This window comes from Anabrus simplex, chromosome 1, assembly GCF_040414725.1.
Source record: "Anabrus simplex isolate iqAnaSimp1 chromosome 1, ASM4041472v1, whole genome shotgun sequence".
NCBI classification, from domain to species: domain Eukaryota; kingdom Metazoa; phylum Arthropoda; class Insecta; order Orthoptera; family Tettigoniidae; genus Anabrus; species Anabrus simplex.
In genome coordinates this window covers 1,746,869,054-1,746,895,194 of record NC_090265.1, presented here as the reverse complement: position 1 = coordinate 1,746,895,194, position 26,141 = coordinate 1,746,869,054, and the positions used below count along the sequence as shown (strand labels likewise).

The 26,141-nt window shown below is 36.9% G+C and overlaps 1 protein-coding gene across 2 annotated transcripts in view; it reads left to right on the top strand.

Annotated features, from left to right (window-relative positions):
- tkv (thickveins) overlaps positions 1 to 26,141 on the top strand; it is a 156,672-nt gene that overhangs the window by 58,215 nt on the left and 72,316 nt on the right. For both annotated transcript variants that reach the window (XM_067155146.2, XM_067155147.2), the window contains 2 exons: positions 11,441 to 11,625; positions 19,088 to 19,305. In XM_067155146.2, the coding sequence (XP_067011247.1) occupies positions 11,441 to 11,625; positions 19,088 to 19,305 (403 nt within the window). The remainder of the gene's footprint in view (positions 1 to 11,440; positions 11,626 to 19,087; positions 19,306 to 26,141) is intronic.

Genomic DNA, 26,141 nt, shown 5'->3' with positions numbered 1-26,141 from the left:
CCAGGTTCATTTTGGTTTTGGCCGGGGGTTAAGACTGTATCCTCTTTATGGTGCCCCGTGTATTAAAAAATGAAAATCTCAATCCAGGATCAGTTGGGATTTGAACCTCAGGACACTGAGGATGATTCCTTGAGTTTGGGGACAGAATTTAAGTATCAGAAATCTGGTGGTCAACCAGTTGGCTGGCGTAATCCCTAGCATTAAATTCCTTCCTCATGTTGCTGTTGCAGGAAGCACAGGCTTTAGGGGTTCAACAAATTTGTTTGCCCCGGAATGCCAGGCTGAATGGTAGAGATAGTTTCATGTGACATGGGTGAAAACTGATGTTGTGGAGGTACTGCTAATGGGTTTGATATGTACAGATATCACTTCTGCCATCTTGGAGGTGGAGGTCAGCATCGAGAAAAATGAGAGAAGTGAGGGAGATCTGCTAAGTGAAATGGACACTGTAATATTAAGAGTTGAAGCAGTGCTGGAATGAGTCAAGTAGGTTTGGTTCATGTTGCCACGGGAGACATCAGTGAACCTCCACTGGACTAAGGGCTGGAGAGAGTAACAAGGAAATTCTTCTCAAGGTTTCCTATGAAGAGGTTGGCCTAGAAGGGGGAACTACCTGAGTGTACATAGCGGTGCCATGAATCTAGTTTAACCCTGACAGTAACACGTCTATAAATATCGCTTTAGTTACACCACACGTCTCAACGACGTGCCACTCAAAGCCTATTATTTAAAGTTACGTTTCGGTAGGCGTTATGCTCTAAAAATAGTTTGCACCAATTGCAAGTTTTATTGAATTCAATCATTTTAATTTACAAGGAAATAGAACGACTGAAAAAGTAAAAGAATTGTTTCAGCTAGCATATCTATATTACAATTTGATATTGAACAATTTAAAAACTTTCGTTGTAAGAAGTTACTACAATAAAAAGTCTGAATTTGATACAGCCAACGAGATAAAACGCGCTAGATGGCGTTCATTCGCATGACACATCAGAAAATCGTATGGTGTGATTGTCAGGGTTAATGATTTACCCTTAAAGTTGAAAAAGTTATTCTTGCTTAGTTTTTATTTGCTAATGTGCATATTGTTATAATGTACCCAGTTCTATATATTGTACAGGTATGGATATAAATACTGATTGTGCAAGATTTTCAGTAGACTGTGTTAGTTTAGGGCTAGGCACTTTCTTCAATGTCCAGACATATTTTTAGAGTGTGAAGAAAAATTGAGAATTACACACTTTAGATAGCCACCAGAATTTATTTTGGCCTTCCAGTTGTGCCTCTTGTTACTTTCCTTTTGTACTCTTATATTCTATAAAATTTATAGCAAAGTTTAAAAAAATGGAAATGTTAACCATTGATACTTTGTCCAACATCCCAATGATAATAAACGATTAGAAAGTTTGAGTTGTTCAAGATTAGAGATTATTTTATCTGATTGGTCTCACCTGGTGGTAGTAGTATATAATTACTACTCAGTTATCTACTTCTGGTTTTATGTGATATTTAAAAATGTATTTTAAATTTTTAAGGTGTCTATTGGACCACGGCAATTAGAATGGACAAACAAATTACATTTATTAATTCAACCTTTTAGAGCTTCAGAAATTTGGCTATGTTTCTGGCATCTTTTTTGCTTTGTTTTGTTAATTATTTTTATGTCTCTACTGGCTGAATAATAAGTGTGCCTCCCCTGCCCCCCCCCCCCCCAAAAAAAAGAAGAAGAGTTGTGAAAATAAAAATATGAGAGAAAATTGGTTTGCCAGCTTTCCTTTGATAAAACAGTACATTATCTTTAACTGAGCTTCTAATATAATACTGTAATTGTGAGTTTTTTATAAAATATCTGTTTCATTTATAATGCTAATGGCAGTGATTTGCATCACCATATCCAATATTTGGACAGGCTTAAATTTGATTGTTTCCTAAGCTACTTCTTCAGATGTTGTATTTGCTGTACTAGCATCAACCATTATAACCCATGATGAGCAAATGAGTGGACTGGAGAGCTCAACAAGATAATAGTGTCTTGTTAATCAATCATGTCTATGAGATCAAATTAATAGCTCTTACTTGTGCAGGGGTGCATGAACAAATATAAGTGCACAGCTGGTTAGCTGTTGTCAGGATACTTCCTCTCAACAAAATGTTTTCAATTCTGAGAATCTCTTGGAAGTTTGGAATGAAGATATCAATTAAAATGTCGGTTTAGATTATTTTCCCATCTTACAAATCATGTAAAACAATAGAAATAATCCTGTAATGTGGAAAATATAGTTTTGGAAATTACACTCATGTGAGAATTCACTAAATATTATGTAATACATACATACATACATACATACATACATACATACATACATACATACATACATACATACATACATTATCATTATAGACTGTTATGCCTTTCATCGTTCAGTCTGCAAGCCTCTGTGAATTTACTATACGACGCCACAATCCTTTGTTTGCAACTAGTGCTGTGGCCTCATTTAGTTCTATACCTCTTAAATTGTTAAAAACTGAGTCTAACCATTGTCGTCTTTGTCTCCCTCTACTTCTCTTACCCTCCATAACAGAGTCCATTATTCTCGTAGGTAACCTATCCTCCTCCATTCGGCTCACATGACCCCACCACTGAAGTCGGTTTATGTGTACAGCTTCATCCATAGAGTTCATTCCTAAATTAGCCTTTATCTCCTCATTCCGAGTACCCTCCTGCCATTGTTCCCCCCTGTTGGTACCAGCAATCATTCTCGCTACTTTCTTGTCTGTTACTTCTAACTTATGAATAAGATATCCTGAGTCCACCCAGCTTTTGCTTCCGCAAAGCAAAGTGGGTCTGAAAACAGACCAATGTAAAGATGGTTTTGTCTGGGAGCTGACTTCCTTCTTACAGAATACTGTTGATCGCAACTGCGAGCTCACTGCATTAGCTTTACTACACCTTGATTCAATCTCTCTTACTATATTACCATCCTGGGAGGACACACAACCTAAATACTTGAAATTATCAACCTGTTCTAGCTTTGTATCACCAATATTACATTCAATTCTGTTGAATTTCTTACCTACTGACATCAATTTAGTCTTTGAAAGGTTTATTTTCATACCATACTCCTTGCACCTATTTTCAAGTTCCAAGATATTAGACTGCAGGCTTTCGGCACAATCTGCCATTAAGACCAAGTCGTCAGCATAGGCCAGACTTCTTACTACATTTCCACCTAACTGAATCCCTCCCTGCCATTTTATACCTTTCAGCAGATGATCCATGTACACTACGAAAATATGTAAAAGATAAGCAATAAAGCCCATTGCATTAAAAAATAGTGGCCTCTGGGGGAAAAATCTTCTTGGCACTTTGTTTACCTGAAAATGGAAAATGCGCAAGTTGTAGATTTTTCTAATGCAGAAAGACTTATGAATTCTCTTTCAAGCTTCTTGCATTCCATTTTTCTTGTTTTTGTAATTTCTTTTTTGGTTGAAGTTTTATTGTCTCTTATTTCTTTAAACTGAAGCGCATGCAAATCATATCCTCCACTAAGCACATATCAGACCATACTGACTGAATAATGCTTCTAACACCCCATGTTATAATACCAATACAACACCCCATGTTATTGCAAGCTGTCCACTTCATGGCCGTATCAATGAGTTTAATCAACAAATTAATCTAAAAAGCCACCTAATCAATACTTTATTTCTTTTGCCTTTGGCAAACTTAAAAATACATTAACAAACACAGTACATGTATCGACCACTTAGTGGTCATCTTCAGCTGTATATAAATATCTTAGATGATAACATTTAAAAGCAAGCACATTGGATTTTAAAACTATATCCCATGGGAATCCAAAAACTATTGTTCTAGATGCTTTAAATAAAATGGTAGATGGGGGTGGGGGGGGGTTGGGGTAAGGAGATTTATATGAATGATACTTAAATTACAGTATCGTTTACAATTGTGTTTAAAAACTTAAATGATGAAAAACATATTTAAAATATTTAAAAGCGTCTATGGTAAAATTCTTTTTGATAACATTAGGTGGCGTGAATAAAAAGTTCGTGTTTGTAATAATCTTCAGGCATTTGTGAGAAAATAATAATTAAAATTCGCGTCTGTACAGCACCACAGACGCGAATTTTAATTAAGTTATTATTTTCTCACAAATGCCTGAAGATTATTACAAATACGAACTTTTTATTCACGCCACCTAATATTATCAAAAAGAATTTTACCATAGACGCTTTTAAATATTTTAAATATGTTTTTTATCATTTAAGTTTTTAAACACAATTGTAAACGATACTGTAATTTAAGTATCATTCACATAAATCTCCTTACCCCAACCCCCCCCCACCCCCATCTACCATTTTATTTAAAGCATCTAGAACAATAGTTTTTGGATTCCCATGGGATATAGTTTTAAGATCCAATGTGCTTGCTTTTAAATGTTATCATCTAAGATATTTATATACAGCTGAAGATGACCACTAAGTGGTCGAAACATGTACTGTGTTTGTTAATGTATTTTTAAGTTTGCCAAAGGCAAAAGAAATAAAGTATCGATTAGGTGGCTTTTTAGATTCATTTGTTGACCCCATGTTATGTCGTAATTGTGTAATATTACATTATAAACAATGTTACGTCACATGCCACAGCCTTCATGATGCTTGTATCACAACAATTGAAGGATTTCTTCTAGTAGCTTTCTTCAAATCAGCCATTGTGATTAAAGATATTTTAGGGAAAATGCAGTAAAGTTTGTTGAATTTTCATTTTGAGACACGCAGTTTGTAGTTTTCTGGGTGCCGGCTTGAGTGGCTCAGACGGTTAAGGCGCTGGCCTTCTGGTCCCAACTTGGCAGGTTCAATCCTGGCTCAGTCCGGTGGTATTTGAAGATGCTCAAATACGTCAGCCTCATGTCGGTAGATTTACTGGCACGTAAAAGAACTCCTGCGGGGGAAAATTCTGGCACCTTGGCGTCTCCGAAAACCGAAAAAGTAGTTTGTGGGATGTAAAGCAAATAACATCATTATTATTATTATTATTATTATTATTATTATTATTATTATTATTATTATTATTAGTTTTCGGGGTTGGGAAATCAAATAAAACAGGTCCCAACTTGATATCTTTAACAGTTGAGGTGTTGGAAGTTTCTCCATTTTTCTGGTGTGTTTTCTCAGAAAACTCACCTTAAGATTTTTTATTTACTATAAATTTTTTGGCTGAATTCACCTGGCAATATCTTTCGAACAACATTAAAATTGACCTAGTAGAACTCTAGAAATAAGCGTATGATGATGATGATACTTTAATTCCTTTCTACCTTTGTGTTTAGAACTTCGTTATTCTGTTTCATTTCCTTTAGACTGATGAGATGATGGAAATGCATTCCATTCATAGTATATCTTAGAAGTCTTTCTAATTACAGATTGTGTATATGAGGACTTTTTAATTGTTGAATACCATCATGCATTAGGATAAAAATATACTGTATTAAGTTACCAGTGGTTGTAAGTGCTGGCTGTTTTTGAGAGATGTTTTCTATTCTTTAGAGATATGTATTTGAGCATAGAAATATTCCAACAGTAAGTAAAAGGCTAACTTTATACAGGTGACCTTCCTGACACATTCTGGTGCAGAGTTTGTTTGTAAGGACTGTCATATCTAGGTTGTTCTTAGTATCCTTTAAACATTGACTAAAAAACTTTATTGATGTTAAGTTATGCACTTAATTGAGGAATTTTATTATTTTACAGGAAGAAATCTTTGGATAATTTCTAGTAATCATTCAAAGCAGTCTTGTGAATGGTTATAAAGGGATTTATAAAATTATTCCATTTCCATTTGTAGATTCTTTTAAGAAATTTTGAACCATTACATTTAAATGGTTAATGGTTTTGTCCATTCTTCTAACATCTTAAGGCACAGAGAATGACATAAATTTTACTCCTAATAGAAGTATGAACAGTCACTTCCTCCAGATATTAAAGAAGAAAAGACTTTGCTTTTAAATTACTGCTCTTTATCAACAACAAAAGAATTAAATCACATCTTATCACCATTTTTGAATGTTGAAAGTGTAATACAGATTTTCTTCTTATTATGAGAGCCATGCACTTGTTTAGTTTGGGTTATTGAAATGGGCCACAATATTGGAGAGAGATTTTTGTAGCATGGTGAATTTATAAAATAAGTTGTGTGTTTCTTGTTCTCACTCACCCATAACAGAACTTACTGTATGTCAGTGATACTTAAAATGCCTGACTGTTCCAGGCTTAAAATGTAGATTTACTAGTTGATAAAATAAACTCTTGAGCTTACATTCGGGAGATAGTGCGTTCGAATCCCACTGTCGGCAGGCCTGAAGATGGTTTTCCGTGGTTTCCCATATTCACACCAGGCAAATGCTGGGGCTGTACCTTAATTAAGGCCACAGCTGCTACCTTCCAACTCCTAGGCCTTTCCTATCCTATCGTTGGCATAAGACCTATGTGTGTCGGTGCGATGTAAAGCCACCAGAAAAAAAAAAAAAAAAAAAAAAAAATACTCTGGGATTTTATTGATTATTTTAGCTGGGAAAGAAATCAAGATATGTATTCCAAGGTGGTTCAGATATAACTAGGACTGACAATTGGGAAGGTAGAGACTGTGGTCTTAACAAACCATCTTTAGGGCTGCTAACAGTGGGATTCGAATCCACTATCTCCCAGATGCAAGCTCACAGCTACATGACCCTTACCACACCCTCTATATTTCCTTTTCCTAAAATTTGTTTGGTTGTATGCTTACTCGTAAAAAAAAAAAAAAAAAAAAAAAAAAAAAAAAAAAAAAAAAAAAAAAAACACACACACACAACACTTGTGACCACTGCATTGAATTCTTCCATTTCAGTTTTAAGTCTCTGAGACAAGAAAGAAATCACTTGGTGCTGTTCCTAGACTTAGCTAGGCGAGGCAGGAGGTCCCACTTTAGTTTCCTGATGGTTTCCATAGCTTTTCTGGAATTGTGAGGAAGGAAAGTTGAGATTTTCCTTAATTTTCTATTGCACTAGATCTTATTCTCCATTTCTCTCAATATTATGTCATTCTACATTGATGGTCCTGTTTCCCTAAAGAAAATATATTAAGAAGGAAGCCATATTTTCCAGTGTCGTCCTAGTTAATGCAATTCTAAAGGTTTTCAGTCTGTCAGAAACTGTAATTATAATGCAGATAACACAATAACATAGAGTTGCACTAAAGAAAATCAACTTGAATAACTCCTTTCCAGTCCTAAAAGTCTGTTGTTGTAACTTTCCCAGCCAAGATATCCTATGAGAACTGTTATGGTGGCCATTCTCTTCTTGACTGGCCCTCTAGGGGGTGAGTGTCGTAAGAGGCAACGAAAAGGGGCAACTAAGGGATGATGGATTTTGAACCATGAGATTACCTGTGATTGGTACCATCACGCGAGGAACACCCTGGGTCAGCTTGTGATTAGTACCACTATATGTGGAAACACCATGGGTTTACATTGCCTGTGATTAGTACCACTATGTGAGGAACACCATGGGTATGCGTTACCTGTGATCAGTACCATTATGTGAGGAACACCAAGCAGTCCCTTGTTCAGTTTATACCATTGTTTTAAGTTATTTTATGGGAAGGTGAGGCATTGCAGGTCAGATCCACTGATTGTTTTAAGTTCATAATTATTGTTCATCGTCATTTTGAATTCTAGTCAGTGGACGGATTTTGAAGTTATTTTAACTTTCAGTATTGTGAGTTGGATCTGCTGATTATTTTAAATTCATATTCATTCATTCATTCATCATCATATTTTGAATCTGGTCAGCGGATGAATTTTGGAATTTTAATTGTTATTACATTTCGTCTCGTCTCTTACCATTAGGGGCCGATGACCTAGATTTTAGGCCCCTTTAAACAACAAGCATCATCATCAATCATCATCTTATTGACTGTCAACACAGTTGAAAATGTAGTGAATCCAGGTTACATCAGTGGTTGCTATGGACATCAGAAATTGTTCTCCTCCTGCTTCAAATCATCCCAGGAGATGACTTGCATGTATGTAATTTTTTTTCACCAGTGTGCATGGGACACAATGAGCATTCACTTTCCTATATAATGCAGCGAGGAACAACAGAAGGAACACAAAGTAGCACAAACACAATGGAAGGACTGTGTGGGAAGAAGGAGCATGGACAGAGGAGACGAGAGCAAACACAAAAGGACATCTTCATACTCAACTGTCTTCAAATAGACAGGCTCTCTCCTCTTTAATCCCAGTTCTACATCCATATCTTCTCAGCTCCCGATGAGCTCGTTTCTGTTTCCCAGCTTTATGAGGAGGGCAGGCACTAACACTCATTGAGGGGCCACCTTAACGTGACCATAACACTACATAAATCTTCTCAACCAACATAATGTTACCTACTCAACAAGCCCATCGACGTAGTTATGCAACTGTGTGACTTAGGTGTAATATTAAATACAAAAATACAATTCAAGAACTCCATAGAAACATATACAACCAAGACTTTGAAATTACTAGACATTCTCTACTGCTTCACAGAAATATCAGATTCCACTGCTCTCTTCGTCACTTCTTCCTCACGATTATTCAACCTCTCTTGAACTACTGCTCTCTGATTTGGACAACAGCCTCCCCATCTAATATTAACAGAGCAGTATCCTCCTTTGGTGCAATTGTTAGGAACAGAAACCCCAAGCTCAGAAATATGTCTACGCAGCAGGTATTAAGGGCAATAAATGTGTCACCACTGCACATCAGGCAACAAGTAGTTGACCTGAGTTTCCTCCATGGGATCTTAAGTGGCATTACCGCTCAGAACATCTTGTCTCACTCTTCTCTTTCCGTGTTCCTTTCCGCTCCACCAAAGATCTTCTCCACATTCCCCACATTCATCACTCAATACTTCAACAATCTTTCCTAATCTGCCTCCCAACTCTCTTTAACACTATTAATAGGGGACAAGAGCTTGATATAGCATCAAGTAAAAGTATATTTGAGAGGGGTGTAAATAGTCTCTTATGGATAATTTGATATGAAGTGGTTATACTGCCATCTTGACCCACGATGACTTGGCTATGAAGATGGATATTCTCATGGTTTTCGATTTGGACATTAATAAGCTGTGTGCCTGATCTTGTTATCTTTTGTTATGTTTGTTATATTTTGTCATGGAAGTTTTATCATTTCCCATTACCCAGGTGTAGTCTGGGTAGGAGCAAATATGGTTCCTCTCCGCTTTCTTCAGTCTTTCCACCACTCCTCCTCCAACATTGTGTCCCAGTCCAGGTTTCTTTCTCTAATACTGCATTGGATTGTGTCCTTCCATCTAAGTCGTGGTCGTCCGTGGCCTCTCCTTCCTTGCATTTGCTTTTCCATCACTTTTTTTTTTTTTGGCATTCTTTCATTACTCATTCACTTTATGTGCCCAAACCATCTCTCTATTTTATCATTCATTTTTTCCACTCCAATTTCTTCCCAGATTTTCTCATTCCTTATTTTGTCTCTTCTACTCTTCTGTATCATACTCCTGAAGAACATTGTGGTTGCCTGCATTCGACTCTCATCCTTCTTTGTCATTATCCAAGTTTCTGCTCCGTAAATTGTTATGGGTATGTAAGACATCTTGTACATAGTTTCCTTTGCTTCCATTGGGACATCTTTGTCCCATAACATATTTCTTACACTGTGATAGAAACAGCTTCCTGCTTGAATCCTTTTACTTATTTCAGCATCCAGTTAAGCATTCTCCATTAATTCACTCCCCAGGAATTTGAACGTCTACACTACTTCCAGGGGCTTGTCTGTAAGTTTAATCTATCCTTTCCCTTCTTTCTCCCCTCCAGTCGTAACAAGAGTTTTACTCTTTTTTCTACACTTATTTTCAATCCGCATTCTTCAATCCTCCCATTTACCACATCCAACTGATCTTGAACATTGTGTCCTCTTCTCCCCAAATCACAATATCATCTGCAAATAACAACATGTTCATTTCACTTCCTCCATATGTTGCTTTTACTGTGCTCATGATGTCTTCCATTACTATTGTAAACAGGATTAGCGATAGAAAACTTCCCTGTCTCAACCCACTAGTGATTTTGAACCAACATGTCCTGCCAATTTGTGTTTGCACGCAACTGCAACATTCCTTGTAAATTTCCATGATCATTTTTGTTAATCCCTGTCCAATTCCTTTTTGCACCAGACTGTTCCAAACTTTAGTCCTGGGGACACTATCATATGCCTTTTCAATGTCAATGAATGTCATCACCATATCATTTCCATACCCTCATTGCTTTTCAGTTAGTTGTCTCATAATGGCTGTATGAAAGTGTACACTTGTTAATTAGTCTGTTGATAGTACAAGTGAAATTTGCTCAGGGTAGCTGCATCTTGTACTTCGTGAATGAATGAATGAATGAATGAATGAATGAATGAATAAAAAATTTTTTTTTTAAATAAATAAATAAAAGATCTTTAGTCTTGATGTGGGAAGTGTAGGATAAGATTGTTCCTTTCCAAAACCGATTCCTATTGTGCAGGTGTATTTTCGGATAGTTTTTTACCAACGGCCGTAGCCGTGTTGAAACACCGGATCCCGTGAGATATCCGAAGTTAAGCAACATTGGGCGTGGTCAGGAGTTGGATGGGTTGGCACGCGCTGTTGGTGGGGGGTAAGGGAATGGAGGAGCGGAAAGGAACTGCCACCCTACCGCAAGTAAACTCCAGCTCAGGAATACCTCTGCAGAGGTTCGGACCTGCCTTCGAGCAGAACAACCCTTACCTCTATACTACCTACTGCTTATACATGATATTGAAGGTTCTACACTACCTACAACTTATACTTGATATTGAAGGAAGCTCTTTTGCACACTGATGTGCCTGTTTTCTCATGTAAACACATTAGCACGTCATTGTCTATTGAGGGTGATTGAAGTTCTCAGCCGACGATTTTAAGGCTCATTCTCGACTCGCTTTCTCTCTTCCTTCTCTGAAGATCCTACTCAATTCAAACCAGAGGTTTTTCGAGAGACGCGCTTCTCCAAACTGTTCCTTATCTTTGAAAAAATTTCTGATGGCTGAATCTCTTTCCCAATAAGAAAGTTGGATGATAATGCATTGCTCCATGCTATACTGCACTTTCTGTTGATGTATCGTTTTTGTGGATCTGAGACTAGGCTGAACTAGTTCCCACCTACTTGAGAGAAAGGGAGGGAGAGTTTGCAGCTAAACCTCTCCAATATCTCTAGCTTGTTGGACAAAATTCTTAGTCTGAAAGAGGTAATCAATCCTCATTTGAACCCCTTTGTAGTTGGTAATATTTATCTCAACCATACATATAGATAGAGTTGAAATAGCTGTTCTTTATTATATTTATTTTCTTTGTTTCAGTGAGTGGTGTTGTGTGTTACTGTGATGGCCACTGTCCAGATAATGCTGAGAACGGTACTTGCATTGGTCAGATTGGCAGCCAGTGCTTCAGTGCTGTGGAAGAAGTCTATATTCGTGAGACAAACACGTTCGAAGCTGAGAGAACGTATGGTTGCCTTCCGCCAGATGAGCAGGGTTTTATGCAGGTATGAAATTATTATTCTTGTTGTTGTTGTTATTATTATTATTATTATTATTATTATTATTATTATTATTATTATTATTATTATTATTATTATTATTATTACGGAGATATCCGTGGTAGTCAGAGGTGAATGAAGGTGCGGGCTGGAATAGGTCTCAACTACAAAATTAAAGTTAATTTAAAACTTTAACAAAGGTTAAATTTTCTTTTCAAAATCAACAAATAACAGATAACAACATTTAACAAGTTCCACTAGGTGAAATAACAGCGAAAGGCAGGTACAAAATAATTTTACCCGTTCAGGGTTTTTTTACAAGGTTTCGGGCTTCGAGCCCCACAGTCACAATCCTTGAGCTATTAGCCCAACTTTACCAAGGTACAAAATTGAACAAAGGGGCAGGAAACCCCATCATGCCAAGGAGCACTTGCTCCTAATTACAATGTTAAGCCTCCTAGAGGCACACAGAGATCAAATTTAGGAAAGAGCATACCTGCTCTCAATAGTTCAAGCCTATCAGGAGGCCATAAGCAGACCTTACACTCAACTGCCCTTAAGGCATACTTATAAGATTTCGGCAATTGTTTATTACTCCAGTCTCCAAAACTGTATTTTTTAAGAACTCTCCGTTTATCAATATGTGTGAAACATACAATAACTTAGTTAATAAGTATCATATAGATCTTGACTTTGCTTATGAATATGACACATATGTAAATATATTAAAAGAATTTTTCTCGTCGAAGTGATTTCTTTATATGTATAATATTTACATGATTTTGTTACAATTTTTTGTTTGATTTATTAACAGGCTTCTGTATACGATATATTGTTTCATCCATTTCATACAGAGCATTATCATCTCATTTACATAGCGTTTTCACATTTTCTTCTTTTTGGTATTTCTGTGTTATTTGTTCAAATAATTTGTAAAAGCCACCTATAATTGGAGCGTGTCTCTGTTGGTGGCACATGTATTAAATAAATAAATAAATAAATAAATAAATAAATAAATAAATAAATAAATAAATAAATAAATAAATAAATAAACAGGGGCAACTTGTACCCATTCTACTGGGCCTCAAATGAAAAAATAATAGATTAATTTAAACGGCCCTAAATACAAGGGGAATGGAGGCGAGAACTTGCACTCCTAAATACACATATTAAAACCTAAGAGGCACTAGGCCGATAATACAGGAGCTAATCCCAATCTATGGAGGTGACTCGTATGAGGAAACTTAACACATTAAGGAAGTGTAGAAACGGTTATGAAAACGTAGTCACCTCAATTTCAAAATGAAGGGGAGCTCGAGAGGGTAAATCACTCTCTATCCCTGCTTTACAGTAAAAGAGATTTGTAGTTTTTACATAGACTGAAAAGGAATTTACATTTTAAAGTGGTAGGTTACATATTAAAGGTTTCGAACCTTCCCCGAGAGTTAAAACTGCTAAGCTAGCAAGAGATAAAGATGTTAAGAGGCCATTACCTTGATGAAGAACTGCTGCCTGAAGAACGGGGCGCTTCCCGCCCCCTGCTACATATCCACACACTAAGCTAGATGTTACTGAAGTGGCGCGGAGACAAGAAAATCAGCAGTTTTTATACCCTTGTGGAAAATTCGAGACCTTTCAGGAATGAGTAGACACACCCCCTCAATTTTATTGTTTCACTAATAATTACACATGGAAATTTGAAGAAGAAAGCAATGATTGGAGGAAAATTAATTACAGAAATTACGGATTGGCTGAATTCAAAACAGGCGGAAAGGAAGGATTAATGTTGCCAACCCACAAACTACAGAACAAAATTTAGTAAGGACAAAACTTATGAATACAACATTTCTTCAAGAGAGTTCATTCCATTGCACTGGAGTGTATTACCATAGTTTTTGGTAGAGACATCTGTTAGAGAATGTCCACACTTCTTGATCACTGAAAAACAAAAGTAAATCAAAAACACTCAGTGACATCTTCTGATAAACCGTAGAGTTAGTTTGGTTTTTTAAAGTTCAAGGTTTCTCCTGTAGAATAGATTAAATTGGCGCAAGATTTGAACTTGCGTCATAGAGGTGTACCGCCCGGTGCAATTATTATTATTACTACTACTATTACTATTAAATTTACATAATAATATATCTTGAAACAGTGCTTAAGATTGGTGGATCATCTTTGTGTTTAAATTTGAAGATCATCATCATCATCACCATCATTTCCCCTGATCCTAATGCAATTGCGTCAGGGCAGATAATGCTCCTCTCCATTTTACTCTGTCTTTCCACTATTCCTCATATGGCATTGTGTTTTAGTCAAGGTCCCTTTGCATTACACTGTTCCTAATCAAATCTATCAGTCTTAATCGTCATAACCAGAGTCTTCCTCTTTCTCCTTTCATTTGTAATTCCATGGGTTGTCTGGGCATTCTTCTTCATTCATCCTTTTAATATGTTCAAACCATCTCAGTCTGTATTGTCTTTCCAGTGGTTATGTTTCAAATCTGCAGTTATTGGAAAATTTATTTTATGACATGTTCTGATGTTATAAAGGCATACTGTGGTAATCTTATGAAAGTTTATAAAAATAATTGTACCTGGAATCACCAATAATAATTGTATGAAACAGTGAGGACAAGTGCCGTATTTACTTGCGTATTAGACCCCCCCCCCCTCTTTTCCCTCCTTTTACAGCCAAAAAAAGTAGGAGGTGGGGGTCCAACATGCGATAACCTCAAATTTTGTGCAGTGAACACAGGACTTCTGGGCTGTAAAGAGGTATAAATTATACGTGTAAATATTCTAAACTATTCTTTAATAAACTTATGAATGTGTTCTGAGTTTTACAGGCTATTTTCGTTAGAAGGCGGTATTTCTAAATTTACAGTAAAAATACAATAAATGGTGAACACATGACTTTTAGGCCTAGGCCCTACATATAAAGTAAATGAGGCATCTGGTATCAAAACCGGCCAAGTCACTGAAGGCATATTTTTCAATGTAGATGAAAAACCTGTAGACACAAAACAATGATAGCCACGAAAGATGTTTTTGTTGCAATTTTGTATAATTTTAGGCTTTTTTATAAAACTGTATTCGATTTAAATTCCAAACCCTTGTGAAAAAAAAGGCAGTGTAACTAAAGTTTGTAGTTCACTTAGATCTTGAACACTGTAAAAGAAAATGATCAGCAGTAATAGTCACTTACATTAATAGAATCATAATTAAGATAGGTACCTTTCACACATACTAAGTAATATTGTTGTTTTAAGTCTTAAATTTGCTGTTATTTATAATACAATGTCAGGTGTTTGACGTGGACTATTGATGCAGACTTGAGGTGTTGGAACCCTCATGACCAGTGAATGCTGTTTCACTTGCTAATATTATAGTTTTATAAAACTGCAGTGATGGATGATCTTGCCATGTTGAGCCAAAGTGGTTCTGCAGGAGATTTTTTTTATGTCTTATGTTTTAGAGACAGGAAGAGTAATGCCTTTGATCACTGTGTGAGTTGTCATTTGAGCTAGCGATTTTCCTCTTTTACACGGACTTTGGTACTTCCCAAGATCATTATTGTATAATACCTCACCATTTACACGAGCAGAATTTTGTGCGAGAAACTTTTATAATCTGTAGAAAAATAAAATGAAATAATATTCTTACCACTCTCGCTATTCGTTGTTGTGATTTCCACTGTGATGTATCTCTTGTTCTCTTTCTTGCACTTGATCTGGGGAGTTTCATCTATTGATGTTTCCATTATGTAGGACAAGGTATGGAAATAAATTTTTTAGTTCACCACTCAGAAAACTATACACGTTATACTACACAATAATGACAAAATACGAGCACACAGGAAATAGGATTGCTTTTGCGCAAATGATGGTACGATGCCTGCAAATACGTAAATCAGTGTTGCAAATGAAAAAATATGAAATATTATGACTTAAAAGAATATATAATATAAGGAAAGGTTTTGCCTACTAATATTATCACATTGTTGCGTAATGTAACAACACAACATTCCAGAAAATAATGCTGCAACATGACTTGGCCCATTCTGTTGCATGACCAAGAATTCAGTGCTCTGTAACATGAAGACATGGACAATTTTAAAGCATATTCTTGTTTCATCTGATAGTGAGTGCTATACTTCTACTTCAAATTGATAACCTTAACTCATTTTCATAAATTTTGTGACTTGGTCGGTTTTGATACTAGACGCCTCAAATATAGTCAGTTTTAGTTACTTTTATATCACGTCATTCGTTTCATCTCATGAACTCCTCTGATGAGGTTGACGTCAGGAAGGGCATCCGGTCGTAAAACTTGCCGCAAAAATTCGTCTCACTTCGTATGCGAACCTGAAGAGAAAAGGGATAATGGTATCGTATTATGCAATATTAATACAAAAGAACTTAATGGCCAGTCATTTGTCTCTGTTAGCTGAGCAGTAGGCCTAGCACTCAGTAAACCTGATCACTGCTTTCGTTTGAATTATTGTCGTCTTGTTCCGCCATCTTCCCTGCTACCCGCTTATCATCATTCCAAATGATGTCATCTTCACTACCATCTCGTCAGCCATGCACTACCATGGAGAGCATTCAAGACCGTCCTTTTGAAACTTTTAAAAACAGTTTTGTTCCCGACTGTAGAGTCCAAACAGTGAAAATCTATTTGCAAATGATTTCTGGAGATGGTCTCTGTTATTTCCAGTTGGTTTATGAGTAGCAGAAGCTACCCCTTCCGAATAAAGCTGTCCTGTAGAAAGCTTGTCAACCCACCAGCTGATAAATAGGAGTTGCACTTCCGAATGTAATAAATGGTGACCGGAAGCATTCTTTGGATAACTGTGGCTGTTGAAAGCCAGACCTATATTTTAAAGTCTATTTCATGCTTGTTCTCTACATTCATCACATCAGGATTTACCTAAATAGCTGTAATTGAGATAAGAGAGACCGCATTGTTTAGGTTAGGTATGCTATCAAGTGTTTGTATAGAGCCAGAAGTTCTATGACGGAAAGAATAAAAATAAATAACTGGAAAGCTTGCTGCATTTATGGATGTCTACAGGTGTGGCGGTAATGTGTTTTAATATCAAAATGTTTAATTTCATACGTTCTTTGTCTCCATTTCTTTTTATTAACGTATAGTATAGTTTGGTGTCTCCGAAAATTGTAAAAGTAGTTAGTGGGGACGTAAATTCAATAACATTATTATTATTATTATTATTATTATTATTATTATTATTATTATTATTATGATGTTGGCGAGGAAAACATCATTATGATTGGATTGTTTTTATCACATTTTAAACCTACTCTCTCCAAAACTTACCTATGCTGATCTGAGTTACGAGATATTAAACTATCACTTTGTTAATGATCTCGTCTGCTATATTAATAGCAACATCCATGAATATTTCTTAACTAAAGTAAACTCGTGGTGGTGCAGCTCTTTTTAGGCATGCCCGCAGTGGAGGGAAGCTATATGTACTATTTTTCCTGCAAATCAACCTTCTTGCCATTCTTAAATCTGGCAGTACGGTACCGGGAATCAAACTCAGGCCCCCGAGAATGGCAGCTAATTGTGCTAATCATTACACCAACGGACATTGTTAACTACAAAACACAGACATATAGCATGATTGCTGTGTGCTTGAAATGTCCAAAACTATTCACCTATTTGTGCAATGTTTTCAGAGCGCAGTAGGCTTACACTATGAAGGTGGACATTTTTAAACTATGAAACACAGATGTACCGCATGACTTTGACGTGTGTTTTCATTGCTGGGTCGTACGGACAAAACTATTTAAAAAATTGTGTGATGTCATCAGAGCTGCTGTTAGGCTTGTACCTGCTTCGAAACAGAATCGTTGTTCTTCTCTGACGAATTACTTTGGGGGTTCTTTTATGTAGGATTTTTTCCCCCATTATCTTTGTCTCGAAAAGCCAGGGTGGTCTAAATCACGAGTAAAAACAGTAACTTTAACCACGGCAAATTTGCAAATGGTTGGTTTTGTATCTTTACCACAGAAGTTTTAGCTGAAATTATGGAAGCTGACTACAGTAAAGTTGAGAATATGTTATTTTCAGAGACATTTTAAATGAAGCAGTTGGTAGTGATATGCAATACATTAGTAGTTTGTATTTTATAATATGGTGATGCATCTAATTCACTTCTTATCCACTAATTAGAGCAAGAAACTCCTTTATATCTCTGTTGAATAGTAATATACTCCAGATGATTGGGCACAAGTTATGAGAACAGCTTGCTCAAATTCACGACCTTATGAGGCAACAGTCCTTCTCCATGATGAATTTCAAGACTTCACTATTTCCCAAATGCAAGCTTACAACCACATGACCCAAACCACGTAGCCACTCGCTTGATACCGGTTAATTCATGAAGTTCTATTGTATCGTGCTAAAAGTGGGCACATGGTGCGTTATATCAACACAACGAATAATAGGGCATCTGTATTTAGTTTTTAAAGTACGATAAATTCAGAGAGGTATTGCAGAAATGTATTCACACCATTTTTTCAATTATTGTCAAATAATAATGATAGAGGAAATGGATATTTCCAACCAGATTCTGCCACAGGCCATACTGCTGCTGATTCCATGGACGATATAACAGGTTCTTTCTATGACAGGATCATTTCTATCATCCACATAAAACCTATCTGTGCCGGTGCGACGTATAACCATTTGTAAAAAAAAAAAAAAAAAAAAAAAAAAGATCATTTCAGAATGGTTATGGGCAATTTTATTGAACATCTCCCTTGTTAAATTATTCCAATCCCTAATCCCCTTCCTAAAAAGAAATATTTGCCCCAATTTGTCCCCTTGAATTCCAGCTTTATCTTCATATTGTGATTTTTCATACTTTTAAAACACCACTCAAACTTATTCGTCTGCTAATGTCATTCCACGCCATCTCTCCAGTGACATACCACTTAGCCGAGCAGCTTGTGTCTCTTCTCCCAAGTCTTCCCAACTCAAACCTTGCAACTTTTTTGTAACGCTACTATTTTGTGAGAAATCACCCAGAACAAGTCAAGCTGCTTTTCTTTGGATTTTTTTCCAGTTCTCGAATCAAGTAATCCTGGTGAGAAGTCCCATAGACTGGAACCATACTCTAGTTAGGGTCTTACCAGAGACCCTCTTCCTCTACATCCTCACTACAACCCCTAAATACCCTCATAATTATGTGCAGAGATCTGTACCCTTTATTTACAATCCCATTTATGTGATTACCCCAATGGAGATCTTTCCTTGTATTAAAACCCATCAACGCACTAATTAAAACTTGACTTTTCCTGTTAGTGAAACTCGCACCTAACTTTTAACCCTGTTTATCACCATTGCATGCTGTCCTTCTCACAATATTATACTGTTGATAGGAAATATGTATGAGTACATATATGCAATTTCAGTTGTACATATGATGTTTCTGTTTTCAGTGCAAGGGTCACCTAGTACCTCACCGGCAAGGGAAATCAATCCTGTGCTGCAATAACACCGACTTATGCAATAAACATTTGAACCCCAATTACATAGTTCGATCTACGCCACGACCTTCTCTTGGATATGATGATACCATCCCTACGATTGCTCTTATAGTATCCATCACCGTTTGCCTCATAGTCTTCCTTCTCATCGTGACATTCGTATATCTAAGGTTGGTATTTTTTTCTCTTCTGCTGGTCATAGTTGTTGAAATATTGATTTTATGAACACTGTCCACAGGTTAAATGAAATGAAAATTGTGAGTGTTGGTGATAAACGTAAGAGAATATAGTATTTGGAATTTTTGTAACTCTAAATATAAAAGCTTTGTATAAATTACGGTATGAACTAATATTTTAACTACTAGTTACTGGCTTCTCACCAGAGTGACTGCAGTTCACCTCCATGTGGTTCGGATTCAGCGTTAAAATGGAGGCCCTGTGACTATGGTCGTGATATCAAGTCGCACAAAGCTTCAAGCTTGCTTGCTTGCTTGCTTGCTGAACTACGAGCTACCGCACCTGTCTTCGACAAATCGCCCATGTAGAGAAATTAATTTCATTTTATGGGTCCGTATTGAACTTTGATTAAACTAAATTAAAATAATAAGTGAGGTATTCCACCTTTTGAATACAATTTAAATGTTTATTAAATAAACATTAATGGGACTAGTTTTGACCTATTTAAAGGTCATCTTCAGCCATACCGCTTGTAGAACAGAGTATTTTAAACAGTGGTTTTAAAGATGATCTTAAAACATACAAGTTTGACACTAAGAGAAATTGTTTTTAGAATTATTATTATTATTATTATTATTATTATTATTATTATTATTATTATTATTATTATTATTATTATTATTATTATTCTCCTCATATATTCCTACAGTTAAGTGAACTAATTTCTTGCAACAAAAGTGTTTTTCAGGAAATTCTAAAAACAATTTTTCATAGTGTCAAACTTCTATGTTTTAAGTCCATCTTTAAAACAACTGTGTTTCAAATACTCTGTTCCACACATGATATGGCTGAAGATGACCTTTAAATAGGTCGAAACTAGTCCCATTAAAAGTTTATTTAATAAACAATATTTATTTTGTATTGAAAAGATGCAATAACTCACTTATTATTTTAATTTGGTTTAAGTCGCCCATCTGTTGTGTGCGTCTCCTGAATGTTGACAATATCAGTGTCGAGGTTGTTCAGCTGTTTTCTAAGATATTCACACTTGGCACGACTTAAGCCTTCAATATTTAGTTGGAAAATATGGACTGAAGGTCCAGTGTCTATTGTTGAGTGGTTCTGAAAAGAACCGTTATTTCCAAAAGTTTGATACATTATGTCGTTCATTTATCTCCTTGTCGCTGTTGCTCACTTAGCACCAGCCGGGGGACATGTGCAGGGCAATCAATAGGTACAACCCTGCGGACGTGAGCAACAGTCATCTATTCTGTAGCGGAATACTGTGCACCGGTATGGCTGGAAAGTTCACATGTGCATAAAGTGGATACTAAGCTGAATGATACCATGCGCTGCATAACTGGTACTGTAAAGTCAACACCTCGCCACTGGTTACCCGTACTTAGTCATATCCCACCACCCCACCTGAGGAGAAAGGAAGCTCTTCTGAGGGATGCAAAGAAGATCTGGTCATCTCCCTCATTACCAGTTCACCAGGAATTTTGTTACCCATCGCCACGACGACTTCGATCTAGGAGACCAGCAAGTATACTCGCCGGCCGACTCTTGAGGGATAATTTTAATCTAAACCCTGGAACAAACGCTCATAACCTAAATCCAACCCAGAAAATGAAGGGATTCGACCTCCCAAGAAAACTATGGTGTCGCCTCAACAGACTGAGAACTGGGCATGGACACTGCAATTTCTTATGCCATAAGTGGGGTTGGATGGATTCTCCAATGTGTGAAAGCAGTGAAGAAGAGCAGACCATGGACCATGTCATCCTGTGCTGCCCTCTTCATACCTACTCCGGAAGCCCCAGCGACCTGTTTCATCTTTCAGAAAGTGCTGTAGAATGGCTGAAACACTAGGACCTGGACTTATGAATTTGTAATTAAAATCACCATACGATTAAATAAATAAAAATCGTCCATGTATGTGGCTCATATTTTTGGGTACATGTAAAGTGTCTGCAGTGTCAGTTTTCCTTTCCATCAACCATTCTGTCAGTCTTGGAGAACAATAGTAATTGTTCATGTATAATGTATACCACAGTCTAATATACACAGTCACGAAGCTTGGCTCATATTTTTCATTCGTGCGACTCTAGTGCTCCACGTGGCCAGCAAGCTTTTGGTCTACTAAGATGTGTAAGTTGTGTATAATTTGCAAGGTTAGTGTGAGGTAGTTCCATTACAAGTGATTAACAGAAAATGAAATTAAGATGATGTTTACGAAAGGCGATGTGTGTAGTGCAGTTAACTGCTCCAATAACAAGAAGACGACACCAGAGCTATCATTTTTTAGGTTTCCTAAAGATGCTGAAAAGTAAGGCAAGGCTTTTTGGCTACGGTTTACATTTTCCCATAATAGACCAATATTGTGAAAATGTATAAATAGAAGTTCAAATAAGTAGCCTAAGTTTTTGGTTTGTCAATTATCCAGAAGTATAACTCAGTGGGGGAAATCCACGCAATTATGAAATTACATAACGTTTTAACCCAATCTTTTCCTCTAACACGTAGCGATATTTTAATTGTCAGGTTTAGAAAATGGCTTGTAAATAGTAGGACGCAAAATCGGGAGGTTGTGGGTTCAGATCCCACTGTTGTCTGGTTGGCCATTTTTGTTCTGAACTTAACATCTCTTCCACACGTACTAAATGTACGTAATACGACCTAATAGGTTGAAAGTTGGTTTCGAATACTCGATAGGGTTCATATCGGGGCTCCTGGGTGGCCATGGCAGTCGTTAGACCTCCGCTGCATGTTCCTGGAACCATTCCCGGGCGACGTGGGAGCGATGTGGCGGCACGTTATCATCTTGAAACACTGCAGAACCGTCTGGGCGCTGGAAGGCCAAAAATGGGTGGAGATGGTCTCCGAGCAGCTCAACATACTGCGTACCATTCATTTAAAGTCTCTTCCAGAACAACTAGGGGGCCCATTCCATACCAGGAAAATGTACCCCAGACCATAACAGAGACACTAGCGCCCTGGACCACACCTTCGAGGCAGGTGGTCTGCGCCATACATGGTGCCTTCCATTGGCGTGGTGCAGTTGAAATCGTGTTTCGCCCGACCATATCACGTTGCGCCGTGGTTCCATTGTCCATCCCTGGTGACTGGTGACAAATGCGCGTCGTGCCAATGACGTTGGGTTTACAGTGGCACCCGTGTGCGGCGCCGGCTCCCATACCCCATAAAACTCATGTTCCTACGGATTATCCACTGGGAGACATGTCTAGTACGGCCTGTGTTGAATTGAGTCGTGCTTTGTTGCACCTTTGCCCGGCTGTCACTATTGACAATTCGTCTCCGATGTCGTCGGTCACTGTCTTCGAGGGTGGCTGGACGGCCGGTCGTTAGGTCGTTAATTTGATGGTGACACCCGCATTCAACCATTCACAATACACCCTGGACACGGTTGATCGTGTGAAGCCAAATTCCCGCACCACTTCCGAAATTGCACTTCCCATCCATCGGGCACCGACTACCATACCCTGTTATAATTCTCATGTTAGGTCCGTATTGAAATGTACGTAAATACAAAGTATGTTACAAGTGTTTATTTATATATCCACCTATTCAATACAAAGAGATCTTTTCAGAAATTAAATATTATTATAAAATGTTAAGGGACAAGTTTCGCCCATATTAAGGGCATCATCAGCCTCAAATTCAAACCTGTATGGTGAAAAATCAGGATCCTGATTGCTCTTACAAGCCATAAAAAGAGGATATCATTATAGGTGTCAGTCTAAACATACAAAATATTAGAATGTCCTTGGCTAAAATTGCAGTATCAAGCTGCATGTCATAAGTTCACATGAATATACTTACCGGAGCGTTGAAAAACTTGTTGGGGTAGGGCAGTAAACAGCTCAGTCTTTATAATGAAACAGAAATGTGCCTCCTTGAAGATAAGAAAAAGCAAAGCTGATACACTGTTACAGATGTCAGTATCGTATGTTGTGATAAGACAACAGATCTCTTAAATGGCTGTTCAGCTGCCTATAGTCTATTTAACTGGCTGAAGGAGTGAAAGTCGAATGTGTTATGATAAGATAACAGTCTTCCTTATGTAATTGTGGGAGCAAGGGAAAAGCATTCGGTTGTCTATAGATGTATTTATCTTATTTGAAGGACAAAAGTCGAAGGTCTTCCTTACGTAATTGTGGGAGCAGGGAAAAAGCATTCGGTTGTCTATAGATGTATTTATCTTATTTGAAGGACAAAAGTCGAAGGTTTTCATCGCCATAAGACCTATCTGTGTCGGTGCGACGTAAAGCCCCTAGCAAAAAAAAAAGTCGAAGGTTTATCGACGTTGATAAAGCTCTTTGGTGTGAAGTCTGTAACAAGAGGAGAGTGAATGCTTAGGAAGGTATTTTTGAAGAGAATATGGGTTTAAAGAAAGGTTAAACATGGAAAATGTATAAAAACACTTACCCTTTCGTTTGTGAAGATGTAAATCAGTTATGGAAAGGTTAGTTGAAGAAAAATAACGTTATGTGTAGGTTCATTTATTTCTTTGACTGTTAATGCAGTTGCTATGGTAGCGTTGAATGACTTGACACTTCTGGTATTGTATCGATGTGAGATTGGCGGAGGAGGGTGTGGTTGAGGGGAGAGGGTAGGCGGAGCGTTAAGTTTATGTATTGTTGGTTGCGAGAGATTTACATGGTCGGACAGGGAGGGAGCCGTGTTGGGTTGCGGGAGAATTGTGGGGGCGGGCTTGAAGGGAGTCAAGTTAGTTAAAGTAGTGGAGGTTCTAGAAGATGTTAACTTAAGATTTTTAAGAATGTAGTTATGTTTTGAATTTAGAGTTTGCAATAATTTGGGTAAACTTTCGTATAATGGATTCTTGACTCCAATTAAATCATTGAGGTTTAGACTTTTGTTGTAGTGTTGGTCCAAAAATATATAGATGGTTTCAAGTTCATTCATCAACTTTCCTTTGTCTACTCTTTTAATAATTGTGAGGTCTCTTTCTATTGTTGTGAAGTGATGTCCTGTTTCTTTCATATGGGAGCTCATTGCTGAAAATTTATTGTGCTTAATGGCATTATAGTGTTCTAAGTACCTAGTTTGAAAACTCCGGCCTGTTTGACCAATATAAGAGGCGTTGCATTGCTTGCATGTGAGCCTGTATATGCCTGATCCTGAGTAAATGTTTTTGCTTGAATTGACTGTGTTGTGATTAAAAAATAATTTTTGGTTAGTGTTTGTTGTTCTAAAAGCTATACTGGTATTTTTGTTTTTTATTAGGTTCAAGATCTGGTGAACGTTTGGATTGTTGTAGGTGAAGGTAACGAATTTGGATTTTTTGGGCTTGTCAGGGATGAGGTTTGTTGTTAATTTGAATTTGACCTTATTTATTAAACGGTTAATCATTTCAGGTTTATATCCAATGATTTTTGCTAAATCCTTTATATAATTTAGTTCTGTTTGAAGGTTCTTGGGTGTTAGAGGGATTTTTAAAGCTCTGTAAATTAAACTGTGAAATGTGGCCAATTTATGGGAGTTAGGATGTAAAGAAGAATTTCTGATTGTTAATGGGGTGTGAGTAGGTTTTCTGTAAATTTTAAAATCGAAGTTGCCATTAATATGAGTTACTGTGAGATCTAGGAAATTTAAGGATCCACTGACTTCATCTTCCTTGGTGAATTTAATATTTTGGTCTAGGTTGTTTAAATAATTTAAAATATCGGTACTGTTATTGAGATCTTTATTGATCTTAGCTGACATCTATTTAGATTCTTTAGAACATCATAAAATAATAAATAAAATAAAAGGCCTTAGCTTATGGCTTAGGTATGTAGACGACACATTCGTAATAATCAATTATATAAAGGATTTAGCAAAAATCAATGGATATAAACCTGAAATGATTAACCGTTTAATAAATAAGGTCAAATTCAAATTAACAACAAACCTCATCCCTGACAAGCCCAAAAAATCCAAATTCGTTACCTTCACCTACAACAATCCAAACGTTCACCAGATCTTGAACCTAATAAAAAACAAAAATACCAGTATAGCTTTTAGAACAACAAACACTAACCAAAAATTATTTTTTAATCACAACACAGTCAATTCAAGCAAAAACATTTACTCAGGATCAGGCATATACAGGCTCACATGCAAGCAATGCAACGCCTCTTATATTGGTCAAACAGGCCGGAGTTTTCAAACTAGGTACTTAGAACACTATAATACCATTAAGCACAATAAATTTTCAGCAATGAGCTCCCATATGAAAGAAACAGGACATCACTTCACAACAATAGAAAGAGACCTCACAATTATTAAAAGAGTAGACAAAGGAAAGTTGATGAATGAACTTGAAACCATCTATATATTTTTGGACCAACACTACAACAAAATTCTAAACCTCAATGATTTAATTGAAGTCAAGAATCCATTATACGAAAGTTTACCCAAATTATTGCAAACTCTAAATTCAAAACATAACTACATTCTTAAAAATCTTAAGTTAACATCTTCTAGAACCTCCACTACTTTAACTAACTTGACTCCCTTCATGCCCGCCCCCACAATTCTCCCGCAACCCAACACGACTCCCTCCCTGTCCGACCATGTAAATCTCTCGCAACCAACAACACACAAACTTAACGCTCCGCCTACCCCCTCCCCTCAACCACACCCTCCTCCGCCAATCTCACATCGATACAATACCAGAAGTACAAGTGTCAGTCATTCAACGCTACCATAGCAACTGCATTAACAGTCAAAGAAATAAATGAACCTACACATAACGTAATTTTTCTTCAACTAACCTTTCCATAACTGATTTACATCTTCACAG